At 42.4% G+C, this 13348-nt stretch overlaps 1 protein-coding gene across 1 annotated transcript in view; it reads right to left on the reverse strand.

The window, feature by feature from the left end:
* Positions 1-2429: 2429 nt before the first annotated feature.
* Positions 2430-13348, reverse strand: part of Mettl16 (methyltransferase 16, RNA N6-adenosine) — a 45572-nt gene continuing 34653 nt past the window's right edge. Inside the window, exons 8-10 of the mRNA XM_085695283.1 lie at positions 12663-12752; positions 4165-4338; positions 2430-4039 (exon numbers count right to left, since the gene is read on the reverse strand). Coding sequence (XP_085551409.1) covers positions 3431-4039; positions 4165-4338; positions 12663-12752 — 873 coding nt within the window. The 3' untranslated portion in view covers positions 2430-3430. The remainder of the gene's footprint in view (positions 4040-4164; positions 4339-12662; positions 12753-13348) is intronic.

The following is a 13348-nucleotide window of genomic DNA, read 5'->3' on the forward strand; positions in this document are numbered from 1 at the left end:
GAAGGGGCTGAAGTTGCCCCCTTGTGGCTCCAAAAGAAAGTGCTGCAAGTTAAAAAGACCAAAGGGCTCCCACAATCTGTCTTTCCCCACTTCTCCCTGAGACAGGTCTCACACAACTCCCTCTGGCCCTGAACTCACAATGTAGACAAGACCAATTGTGAACTCAGTCTCAAACTCCTGGTCCTCCTCCTTCCACCTCCCAAATGCTGAGATTACAGATGGGGTCACCAACCCAGCATTCACTTCCTGCTTTTCAAAGTGGGAAGAGGGAGTCCTAGCATGTAGCTCAGCTGTTACAGTGCCTGCCACTGAGCCCCGAGTTCAACCTCCAGTAGCACATAAAGCCAGGTATGGAGGCAACCATCAGCAATCCCAGGAACTGAGGAGGTGGAGGCAGAAGAACCAGGAGTTAATTCATGCCAACCTTGGCTACCTTAAAAGTTCAAGCCCAGCCTAAGCTGCATGAAAGGACCCTACTTCAAAAAACAAAACAAAACAAATAAATGGCTTTGATGTCTTCTGTATGTGATTTTTACATCTTTCCCACATCTGGCCATATGATTATTCCTGTCAGACACCAGAAGCTTTATTTCCACCAGGAAAAGAAATTTTGTTTTCTAAAATATACTAATAGATCAGACCCCTTGAGGTTAGCTAAAACTCCTCCTCGGAGCTGCCAGCTTGGACTTAAAGTATAGCAAAGCCCTAGCGTGAGAACAGCTGAGCACAGAAAAGCAAACCGACAAAACTCTAGCAGATTCTAAACACAAGTGCCTTCCTTAGCTCACACTGGAAAACAAGTACAGCTTCTGTTCCACTTCAGCTATCAGGGGATCAGAAGTCAACCAGGGACAAGAATAGAACTTAAGACAATACCACAGAGATTTAATTTCATATCAATCCACCAACACCAACACAAACTTGACTTCCAGACACTTAAGCAGAACGCCACTCAATCCTGTGACACGTGAGCAACCAATTTCTTTAAAAAGCTTCCCTTCGATTATAAAGCACATATATAATATGTCCCTTTAAAGATTTTTCAATGAAAAAATGATTTCAATATCATTTTATTGTGGTTGTAGTTCAGTTGGTAAAGCATCTGTCTAGCACACAGGGAGTCCTTGGCTCAACTAATCGATCATTTGTACCACATAAATCAGATCTGTAATCCCAGCACTCAAGATAGAGATACTGGAGGAAAAGGACATCAAATTCATCTTCAATTACACACTAAGTCTGAGGCTACATAAGACCATGACTCAAAAATAGCAACTATGGCTGGGGAGATGGCTCAGTGGCTAAAAGCATGTATTATTCTTGCAGAGGACCCAAGTTTGGTTCCCAGTATTCAAATCTGGTAGCTCACAACTGCCTATAACTTCAACTCCAAGGGATCTGATCCCTCTGCAGGCACCTGCATTCACATACACATACCCTAACACAGACATAATTACTGGATGCAGGCAATCTAAGGCCCTAGATCCAATCTGGGTGCCGTTTGTGATCCTGACTGAACATTGGTTTCTTCATGCTGTCAGATGAATGGGAGGATTAGATCACTACGTCACAGACAGATCTCCAGGGGTAGGGGGTAGGGAGAACACGCTCCTAGGAGTCTTTGAAAGACCAAGGTTCTATGTTCTTTCCCAATTTTCAACCCCACTGCATTATTTGAATTTTCTTACACTTTGCCAACAGCCTGATCCAGCTGCCATTAAGTTATGCCACAGCGCCAGCTTTCTGATCTAATCATAGCCACCCCTCAAAATGGGAACTTAGCTACTCAGCACCAGTCTTTATGGGGTCCAAAGAGCTCAGGCTCCACACCAGTCTGTCCATACAGAACCCTAGGCTGCTCAGTCAAGAATCCAGCACAAAAGACAGTTTCTGAGACACGAAAAGAACAAAAATGAGACTCTTTCAGAAGTATCCGCGAAACCCCGGCATTCCCATTAGAAATGAGTTTCAGACACTGTTACCCTGGCCTTGGATAAGCAGATAAGCAGACAGAGAAAAGCCACTAAAAAAGTAGGATTTGGCCAACAAATTAGCTGGCCACATAGAAGGCCATACCATACCAATATCTGTTTACACCATACCAATATCTGCTTACATCATACCAATATCTGTTTTTCTCTGGTGTTGAATATATAATCCAGGAGCAGTGGTGACTCAAGACTTCAATCCCAGCACTTGAGAGAGAGAGGCAGGCAAATCTCTTTGAGTGCAAGGCCAGCCTGGTCTACAAAGCGAGTTCCAGGACCTTCACAGATGTAGATGAGTGCTCTACCTACCAATCCACCCCCACACCCTACCACCCTACCTCGTACACAGAGGACCCCAGTTTCTTGTTTGTCATATCAACTGTTTACTCAACTCAAACACAACAAAATATTTCAATTCCAGGACTCAAAAAGAATCAACAGTTTTCAATTCTGAAGTCTTGTATTAAAAACAAAACATATTCCATTTCACATGTCAATAAAAAGCAGCACATTACCAAAGAACAATACTGTCAGTGGGCTGGAGGAGGGGATAGGTACACTTTGATGTGCCTCAGCCACATCTCCGACTTTGTTTCCTCAATTCTGGTCTGAAATAGGCAATGTCAGAACTGTAGCAACCGAGCAATGCGCTCTTCCCGTGTGTTCCCAGACTGGTCCTCTCTTCACCTAAGATGTCTTTCCCTGACATCCTGGCCACCTATCACGAGGCTAGCTCCTTCCTGAGGGCTGACTCAACAACTCTAGGTTCCTGAGAAAGCAGGTGTCTTGAAGGCAATTCTGAGCACTCCCAGGCTGCGCTCTGTTGTATTGCCTCCATTGGAGAACACAACACTGATACCCTCTTCACCAATCAACCCTATTGATGGACGCGTTCCAGGCAGCACTGACAGACTAGACGTCACAAACAATACCTCTGGCCTCAGGGAATCAGTTCAAGGCTGAGACAAACTGCTGGAGAAGGGTCCAAGCTCCTCCTGAGTTTATCTGCTACTGTAATAGTCATTATTCCTCCCGAGCCACTGTACTATACATACAACTCCAGATCACTTTAAGAGGGGAAGGGTTAAAAATGGATTCATTTCTGCTTTTCTTTTTTCTTTTTATTTAGACAAGTGTCTTTCTCTATGGCATAGGCTGAGCTTAAACTCAGAGCAGTCATCCCGCCTCAGGCTTCAAGTACTGGGATAAGTGTACTAAATTTTTGCTTCGTAACATGATTCCACATGGTGTCACTAAAGGACCAGTAGTGAAATTCCTCTGGCTTCCCAACAGGCTCCACTTCCAAAGTTATTTTATAAACTTTTTGTACTGATGTTAGATGTTAGGGACACAACCCAGGGTACCTTCTGCACACTAAGCACATATGGTCATTGCACCATATCCTTAGCTTTATACAGACACTTTCCTAAGCGTAAAAGAAATTAAGAATTAACTACTCCAACAACCCTCAACATTTGGTTACGTATATAGGTACAAAGCTGATTCATCAAATCCCTGTTCTGGCCCTCAACCCAATGCATTTCAACTACGGCGCCATCTACTTCCTTCTTAATGTTGATTAGGCACTTAAACAGGTAGCGTGCAGCTGCTCCGTCCAGGCGGTCTGCCTTCTCAGAAGCCTCTCCGTCTTGGGCTCCATTGCTAGAGCCTTTACAACTTTCCATGGCCTCCATCCCTCCCCTTTCCTCACTCCTTTCATCCTCCATGGCTTCTAGAGTTTCCTCCTGGCAAAGTGACTCCTGGCTGAGGCAGTGGCCACCGAGAGCGGCAGCCTGGCCTTCCGGAACAGCAAGCCTAAACAAGGCACTCCCCTGGGAACACGGAGCCACGTCCTGGCTACCACTCAGCTCTTTGGAAGTGGACTTTCTCTCCTCCAAGGCTAGGATAACATCCTCGGGAGCTCGGGGAACCTCTCTCAGTTGTCTCACTCGCTCTCTTTTCTTCCGCCTTAAATGAATCCAAGAGTTTTCTATGGCTGTCAGGAAAAGGCTAACTTCTTCCTTTCGACATGGAATCCGTTTATGGTGAACCTATGTGGAGCAAAAAGCAGAATTTTATAGATAATTATCTGTCATTACGTACCAAATTCCTTCAATTAAAAAAACCATAAAAGTCATTATGGATGAGCACTTCATCAATATGCTTGGCTACACACCTTCAGATCAGTGAGAATTTTTTCTATCCATGTTGTCACAACTACTATGCCTTCTACTGTCTCAGAGCCCAAAGATGAGGCTTTGAGGGATAATTCTTTCATCACAGACTCCAACACCACAAATGTAATGGGCTTCCGTGGCTTTTCTAATTTTCTTCGTTTACTTGGAGGTGACTAAAAGAAAAAAGAAGAAAGTTATCCCAACAATTAAATACAATGCATGATAATGGACACAAGTAGGGACAATTCCAGGGTTTCTGTTCCCAAGTACAGGGCATGAAACAAAGGCCTATGCACGTGTTCTTTCCAATGTTGGAGACAGCTCTGGAGGAAGATCCATCTGTTTCTTCACTTTATGTCATCATAGCTCAGAGTCACCATTAGCAGTGACAGAATTGGGATTCAAACTCCAAATACAAAGTCCTTCAAATCCCATCACCTTACTTTACTCAGCTACCAGTATAGACATTCTCCAAGCACTAAATGCTTTTTCTATCTGTGGTACCCCAAGCAGGCCCATAATGAATTGCACATAGACGGGGGTGACACCCCAGTTTATAAAGTGTTTATCATACAAGCCTGAAGATGTGCACCTGATCTCAAGAATACACACACATACACACACACACACACACACACACACACACACACACACACACACACACAAAAAGCCTGGTGGCACATTTGCAATCCCTTAATGGGGCAGTGAAGACAGGACTATCCCTGGGGCTCACTAGCCAGCCAACCTCACTCAGTTGGTGAGCGACAGACCAATAAGAAGCCCTATCTCAAAAAGCAAGGTAGACGGCTGCTGAAGAACGGTAGCCGAGGTAGTCTAGTCCTCTGGCTTCCGCACTAAGAACTACTGCCACTGTTACTATTGCACAGAAAGGCTGATTAGAGATGTAGCTCAGTGGTAAAGCACACGCCTAACATAAACTCAACTGACTGTTTGAGTTTAATTATGCTAAGTGGTCAGCAGTGCTACACACCTTGAATCCCATGACCAGGGAGACAAGGGAAGGCGGATTTCTGTGAGCTTGAGGCCCGCCTAGCCTACACACCTCTAGTTTCAAGTCAGAAAGAGATACAAAGGGAGACCATAAACAAATGAAACACAAGCTGAGGCTTGAAATACAGCAGCTTACAAAATCACAGGCCAGGAGGGATCAGAGCCACTGAGAATCAAATGGGTGGAAGAACTTGGGTCCAGGCAGTGTAACTGCCTGTCAGCAGGGGATGAAGGAAGGATACCAGCACCAATGAGAACACTACACTTGAAACCAAGGACTTAGGGAAGTTACACTCCTCCATCCACTAGAAGGACTAAAGCTTCACTTAAAACAACACTACAGTAATTAAATTATTTCTTTAAAGTTAAAGTTTTCTACATGGTATTCTTAAAAAGTTACATTTAGCTGGTCAGTAGGTTGCTAAATGCAGGTCTTTAATGCCAGCACTTGAGAGGCAGAGGCAGTTGAATCTGAGTCTGAGGGCAGCCTGGTCTACAGAGTGAGTTCCAAGACAGTCAGGGCTACACAGAGAAACCCTTTCTTGAAAAAAACAAAACAAAACCAAAAAAGAAAAAAAACCTAAAGAAATTTATAGTTAACGACCCCATAAGCCCCTGGCACTAGGACACTTTTATATCTTATTACAACTGAAATGATTTTTCTTGTTGTTGTTTCTGAGGCATGATCTCACACAGCCAGGCTGGTCTCAAAACTCTCAAAAACGACCTTGGATCCTCAATCCTCCTGCCTACCATATTAGACAGTGCCAACAATTAAAGGGTCATGGCATATATGCTGCTAAAAAACTTGAAAAATTTTATGGCCACAGAGGCAACCACATGAGAAAGAGAATCTTAAGAGTGGGAAAGTACAAAGATACTGAGATGGAGCCAAACTGCTTTACTAATTTAAAAAAAAAAAAGATTTACTCACTCTTCTCTACTATTTATTATATAACATTTTTCTTTTTTTAAGATTTATTTATTTATTATGAATGCAGCGTTCTGCCTGCGTATGTACACACCAGAACTCATTATAGATGGCTATGAGCTACCATGTGGGTGCTGGGACTTGAACTCAGGACCTCTGGAAGAGCGGCCAATACTCTTAACCTCTGGGTCATCTCTCCAGCCCCTTAATATATAACTTCCAATACAGCAGAAAGAAATTGTTCTATATCTACTCTAGAAATTTTGTATCTGTATTCTGCATTTTATACCTGTAGAAATACTACTATTGTTATTTTTGTGACGTGAGGAATGGGACTACGTGCATGCTTGGAAAGCATTCTATCACTGAGTTACATGTCTAGCCCACAGGTAGGACTATGACCAGAATGGTGGCCTTAGGGGAACTTTAATTTTCCCAGAAGAGAGGCTATTGGGATGATTCCTAAACAAGATTCTTCATTAAAGACTGATCAGGGAGGAGGTATTGGTGGCAAGGCTTAGGAAAAGACAAGAGACTTGGTAAGCAGAATCAATACCCAAGTGATTAAAGTCTGGGCTAGAAAATCAGACTGTGGCTTGACTTTCTGCAGCCTCCAGGGGCTGGTATTGCTATTCATACAACTGTTTCCTGGTTTAATGAAAAGGAGATAGTATGTGTACTCAAATTACAGTGACAACTATGGGCAGTACATCAAAGCTTCCAAACCTATTAATGTCCTACTCACAAGGCTGTGACTCAGTGTAAGTCCTAAGCTATTCCTTTAAACATCCAACAAATTCTTCCTCGGGACAAACTGTCAAGGAAACAAACAGGTCCCTAAAGTCATGTCTGACCACATTAACCCCAAGTGTTTCCTTCTCTGAAATGCTTTGGTCCCTATCGTTCATCTCAGTACTTATGCATGCACACAATTTTTATTTTTTGAGACAGGGTTTCTCTGTGTAGCCCTAGCTGTCCTGGAACTAGTTCTGTAGACCATGCTGGCCTCGAACTCACAGGGATCTGCCTACCTCTGCCTCCTGAGTACTGGGATTAAGGGTGTGCACTACCACTGCCCTGCCACAATTATTATATACATTGTTTCAGCTGTGTTTTGCTTTGCTACAAAACTAACACATAAGAATCTGAAGTTTCTGGTTTCTTTATTACCACAGAAAGGTTCATACTTTGTTACTGTCAATCCTCTGACATACACTTAGAATTTCTCAGCTGTCTGGCTTGAAAATCTATGAAGGGGGATGTCAGGTCGACTCAGTGTGTTCTTGACAAGCTTGACAGTCTGAATTCAGTCTGGGGATTCCTCAAAGTGCAAGGAGAAGACTGGCTCCGGCAAGTTTTCCTCTGACTTCTTTACAAGTGTATGTGTGTGTGTTTACACGCGTGCATGAGCGCCTATGTGAGTTTGTGCATGCAGATGCTTAGGAGGCCAGAGGGCATCAGATAATTTGAAACTGGAGTTCTAAGACAGTTGTAAGCCACCTCATATGGGTGCTAGGAACCAAATCCAAGACCTTGAAAAGAGCAATAAGTGGTCTTAACTGCTGAACTATCTCTCCAATCTCAATAAATAAAATATTTTACTAAGAAAGAAAATCCAAACAGAACAACAGTGATAAATCCCTTTAAATCCCAGCACTCAGGAGGCAAGGTCAGTCTATCAATATAGTGAGCTTCCGAGCAGCTAAGGCTACACAGTAAGACTTCTGTCTCTTTGGGAGGGATCTAGGGCTGGAGAGACAACTTATAAGTTAAAAGCAGGTACTACTCTTTCTAAGGACTAGAGTTCAATACCCTACCTTAGGAAGCTTACAGGTGCCTGTAACTTCAGTCCCTGGGTATCTAACCCCTCTGACCTTTATGAGCACATTCCCTAATGTGCACATAACCCCCTATCATACGCATAATTAAAAATATAAATCTTTTAAAAAATCTATGAAGTACAGTTAGAAAACAGACAACACCCACAAATAGTTATTTTGACCCCTCCCTTCTAGCCCCCCAAAAGCCTCCTGTTAATATGATGGACAGAGAAGTCCAGGATAAGAAAATCTCTTGAAAAATGGGGATTATTTTAAGATTTTTAATTTTATGTCAATATTTAGCCAGCATGTATGTATGTGCCTCCACATGCATGTCTTGTGCCCATGGAGAATGAAAGAAGGTATGGGATTCCCTGAAATTGGACTTCCAGGTGGTTTGTGAATGGACACATGGGTGCTTGGGAACCAAACTCAGGTCCTCTAAGAGAGCAATAAGCAAGTACAACCACTGAGCCATCTATCAGCCTTGTGAATTCTTTATGAACCAGGGTTCCTGAGCAATGCTCACATCTAGAGTACACTATTTACTACAGTTATGTGTTATAGAGATGAATACTTTGCATCGGCATGGATCTTGGTCTATTGATACAAATTTAAAGTCAATTTATTATACTATAAATATGTATTTTTGCTCTTGTTTTGTATTGTGTTTGTGCAGTTCATTTAAAATGTAATGTATGATTTAAAATTACAAATTAATAGATAATTCTTTATAATAGTCAAACTTACAGTCATGTTAGTTAGGTTTTCTAGAAATAAAGGAATTTTCAGCAGACCTATGTAATATGGCCTGGCATTTAAAATATTTTAAGTATTTAGACTTTTCTCAACGAGACATGTTTGCTTCTGGCAGCACCAATTACTTCAGAGAGGTTGATGGGCATTGAACAAACTCGTTATGGAATTTGCCTTCAATTTGACAAGGCTAACCATTTGGGCAAGAAACTACTCTTGTCTTGACTGCTTGATGGCATGCTGTGTAAACTGGACATGCAGGACCCACAGAAAAATGACTGCTGAACATTCCAAAAGACAGGATGGTCCTTCAGGGTTCCTGCCAGACATTCTGCAGGATACAGAAGAAAGTGACTGACAAACTGTCAAGATAGGCAAAACAGCCTTTCAAATTTCCTGCTTCATGAAAAAGTGTGCTGGATACTAGCCTGAAGATGGATGCCCCAACATTACAGAAGAACTTTGGGTGACTGTCCAGGCAGCGAGATGTCTCTGTCAATCCTAGAATTTTGGAAGCTGCTTACAATGCACTTCTTATTTACTAAGGTAATATTATAACCTTCTGGGGTCTTTGAAGAGTTGAAGACAGATAGTTTGCCTTAATTATGATAAAAGGTAAATTAAATATGAAACTTTAGACTCACAAAGATAAAATAGGTGATAGTATATTTTCTTTAATTTTGCCAGATACAAAGAGACTAAATATTGTACTATAATTCTTGCTTGAACTTGTTTTGTTATATGTAATTTTACTATATTAAAGTTGAAGCCGTCAAAAAAAACCGGGGAGATTATGTGGGATGTCCTTCTGTATTTTAGTGACTAAAAAATAAAGCTGTTTCGACCAATGGCTTAGCAGAGGAAAGTCAAGCAGAATATCTAAGCAGAGATATAAAGTAGGCAGAGTCAGAGAGACACCATGTAGCTGCCGAAGGAGAAGGGCCCGGAACCTTTCCGGTAAGCCACAGCTTATGGCAATACATAGATTAAAAGAAATTTAATTTTAATTTAAGATGTAAGAGCTAGCTAGAAATATCCAAGTTATTGGCCAAACAGTGTTGTAGTTAATAAAGTTGCAGATCTGGGTGGCTGGGAAATGTATGAGCAGTCTCCGCCTACAGTGTGTCACCCTCTACCCAACTCTTCAACCAACTTCAACTTCCTGAAAGCAAAACAGACCTGAAGACTTAGAGAACTGGGAGAGGGGGCTCTAAAAGTGACCTATCAGCATCCTGTGGAAAACTTACTACTTCCCCATGTCCTCATTGGTCAGAAACGATGGCACAAAAATTCTACCAACATTAGATAAGTCTTTCTGTTGCTAAAATGAGTGCAGACAACAGAAGTAAGCTCCATGTAGGCACTAGAATTGCTTAAATTAGAATTTTCAGCATTCAGCACCAACAGAAACAAGTCAGTAGGCCTCACATAAGTGAAAACAGAAGTTGCCATAGAAACTTGCACATCATGATAAATGGCAGGGTGGGGGTGGGGAAGTAGGTCAATATTTCTGCTTAACCAGCTCTATTCAGTATCTTCCTCTCCTTGACTGAAACAGCATTCTCCGCCTGCCAGATCCCCACCAGGAGCAAGAGAGGAACGTCAGGTGAGCTGTCCAGAAAAATGGTGACTGAGGAGTCTGAGAAGAAGGAAGGGGAACCAAGAGGAAGGTCAACCTAAAATCTCCAGAGTAACCTGGATCTACCCACAAGGAAAGCAGTCGCCAATCTAGGGCATCAGTGCTAAGAAACTGTTGCTGGGTTACTACAAATCAGAAGCTATCACTCTCTCTCCCACTCCACCTCCCCAACACATACACCAGCAGTTTAAATGCATTTAATGGAACACTGGGGAATGCATTATTAGCAGCTTAGGGATGACTACAGTGGAGGGGGAGCACTCTGTAGCATGGGAGGAACTCAGTCTCTTAGACAACATTCCTTGATGGCTAGAAACTATGCAGAGCTACAAGATATCCTAAAAAGGAAAGAGGGAGGCTCAGAGATTCCTTTTCTAAGTAAGTTGATTTTGAAAGAAAAAAATAAAACTAAATTGACTTTGAAAGATACTGTCCTTTAACACTAAGAGTCTGTGATGACTCATCCAAGAGGGCAAAGGAAAATGTCTCTGGGTTGTTATGGGGAGTATCAGAGCCCATTATCAGTTCTTCCCAGCTGTGTCAAAAAATGTGGGCAGCAGGTTAAGAAGACACTCTTGGAAGCAGGTGCAGTTCCCATTTCCCACAGCTGCTTGTGCCTGCACAGGGATAGCTAAGGGCACTGCTAATGATTTCAACCATCTGCTGTGTAGGTCCTAGTAGTCTAGAAAACAACAGGATAATATTTGGAGGAGGAGGGAGCTATGGAAAGCAAAGGCATCTTTTAAACTAGTGATCAAATTAAACATTAACCCCTGGGTACCCTCCTGCACAGTCCCAAAGCCAATCTAGGCATCCATGGAAAGGGTACTCTGTAAGAGCAATTTCAATTCTGCAGTACATCTAGTTGTGAGGAAGAACTGGTTCAGCTTCAAATCTAACCCTCATGTTTTCAAAAACAAGGCAACATCTGCAAATCATTTCTTAGTGCTCCCACACACATCTATATACCTCTCTGTCTATAGCAACAAAGACTCAAAGACAGCAACATTGAGTAGAGCTCTGGAGACCCAAAATTAATGCCCAAGTCCTTGGAAGAGGCAGCCCCAGAACAAGCCTGCTATATGGGCACAGAGACCTGCAGGAGTCAGTACTAGCCTCCTCACACACCACGAGAAGAAAGAGCTGGGCAGTCGAGCAGAGGTTAGAAAGTGTGTCTCTAGTTCAACAAGCAGACCACTCTTGCAGGGAGATGTGTGAACAAACACAGACCATTCTATCAGTACTTCCCAGGGGCATTCAGAAAACAAGTCGGCTTGTTTTGTTTTGTGTGTGTATGTGTGTGTGTGTGTGTGTGAGAGAGAGAGAGAGAGAGAGAGAAAGAGAGCGAGAGAAAGAGAGAGAGAGAGAGAGAGAGAGAGAGAGCGAGCATGAGCACGCACCTCACTATATAGCCCAGAACTCTCAATGTTCTGCCTTAGCCTCCTGAGTGCTGGGCTTATGGCTGTGTGCCACCATTTCTAGCCTCAGAAACCTTTCTTTGTAAATACAATAGTACAAAGAACAAAGAGATTTGGAAACAAATTATAAGATGTGTGTGTGTGTGTGTGCGCGTGTGTGTATGCACACACAGAGAGATACCGATGGTGGGCAGAGGAGGGTGCTGGAGCCCCTGGAGCTGGAGTCACAGGTGCTGTGAGCTGTCAGATAGGCTAAGATGTGAACTATGGCACTCTGATAGAGCAGAAAGCACTCTTAACCACCGAGCCACATTTACAGCTCTTTTTGAGGCAATCTCCTTGGTACTACTTCAGATTGGCCTCAAACTCAGAATTCTTTTGCCTCTGCGCTCCAAGCACATGCTACCCATACCCATTTTTCTAGTGGTAATTATAAAAGACAAGTCAGAGCTTTTTCCTGAGGTCAGCAAAAACCTTAGGTATTAAACTCAAAAAAGATATAACCAGGGAGCTAGGAGTATAACTTGGGTATAACATTTGCCTACAATGGTTGAGACACAGGGTTCAAGCCCCAGCAATGAGAAATCAGAACAGGAGAAAGAAAAATGATTGCAACCACAATGGCAGCTCTCTAGCAGCTTAAGAAAGCAGCAGTGGCCAGGCAGACAAACAGACCAAAGAATGACCACCAGAAGTTACAATGGCCAGGTGTTTCTACAGACTATGCTGCCTACACTTCTAACTTCTAAAAGATGCTAGGGTGGGCTCTTGTTTATAAACATTTTCCACTTTTCCATAAACATTTGGAAAAATGGAAATTCTCCAAACGGAAAACAGGACAGTACAATTTAGTTCAATTATGTTCTGTGGAAACTTATCATGTGCTAAGCATTTGGAGAAGCCAAATCAAGTCTTTACTTACTGGTACTGTGACATCATCATAAAAACTCCAAGCTAAGGCCCATCTCATTGTCCGGCCTTGACAGAACTCCGTGAAGGTGACTTTACGAACCTGAAACCAGTAAAAACAAAATCTCGCATGGAAATTTTATTTGTTTTGAGAGGGGATCTGAGGGAGCAAAGGGTGACCTCGAGTTCCTGATCCCCCACCTCAACCACTGCATTCCACCATGCCCACCTTCAAACTGAAGCCTTTCTAGTAATGTTCCTGGCTGCTGACTCTTACTGAGGTTTTTTGTTTTGTTTTGTTTTTGTTAGTTAACAATCAGTATTTTCTTTGGTGGGTTTGGTTTTTCAAGACAGGGTTTTTCTGTGTAGCTCTGGAACCTGTCCTGAAACTTGCTCTGTAGACCAGGCTGGCCTTGAACTCATGAAAGCTGCCTGCCTCTGCATCCTGGATGTTGGAATAAAGGCGTGCACGACTACTGTCCAGCCAAACAATATTTAAAAAATAAATAAATAAAAAATAAAGGTATATACAGTTGTCAGATATCAAAAAATTATCTATATACAGAATTTTTACCTCTCATAAACTATTATAGATGTCTCATAGGTTAAATAACAAACACCTCAAACAGTTCTCTGAAGTCACTATAAAATGGTTTACATAGTTTTTATTTATTTCTTTAACACAAGACTTGGCTACCT

This window comes from Myodes glareolus, chromosome 9 (genome assembly GCF_982192425.1).
Source record: "Myodes glareolus chromosome 9, mMyoGla1.1, whole genome shotgun sequence".
Lineage (NCBI taxonomy): Eukaryota > Metazoa > Chordata > Mammalia > Rodentia > Cricetidae > Myodes > Myodes glareolus.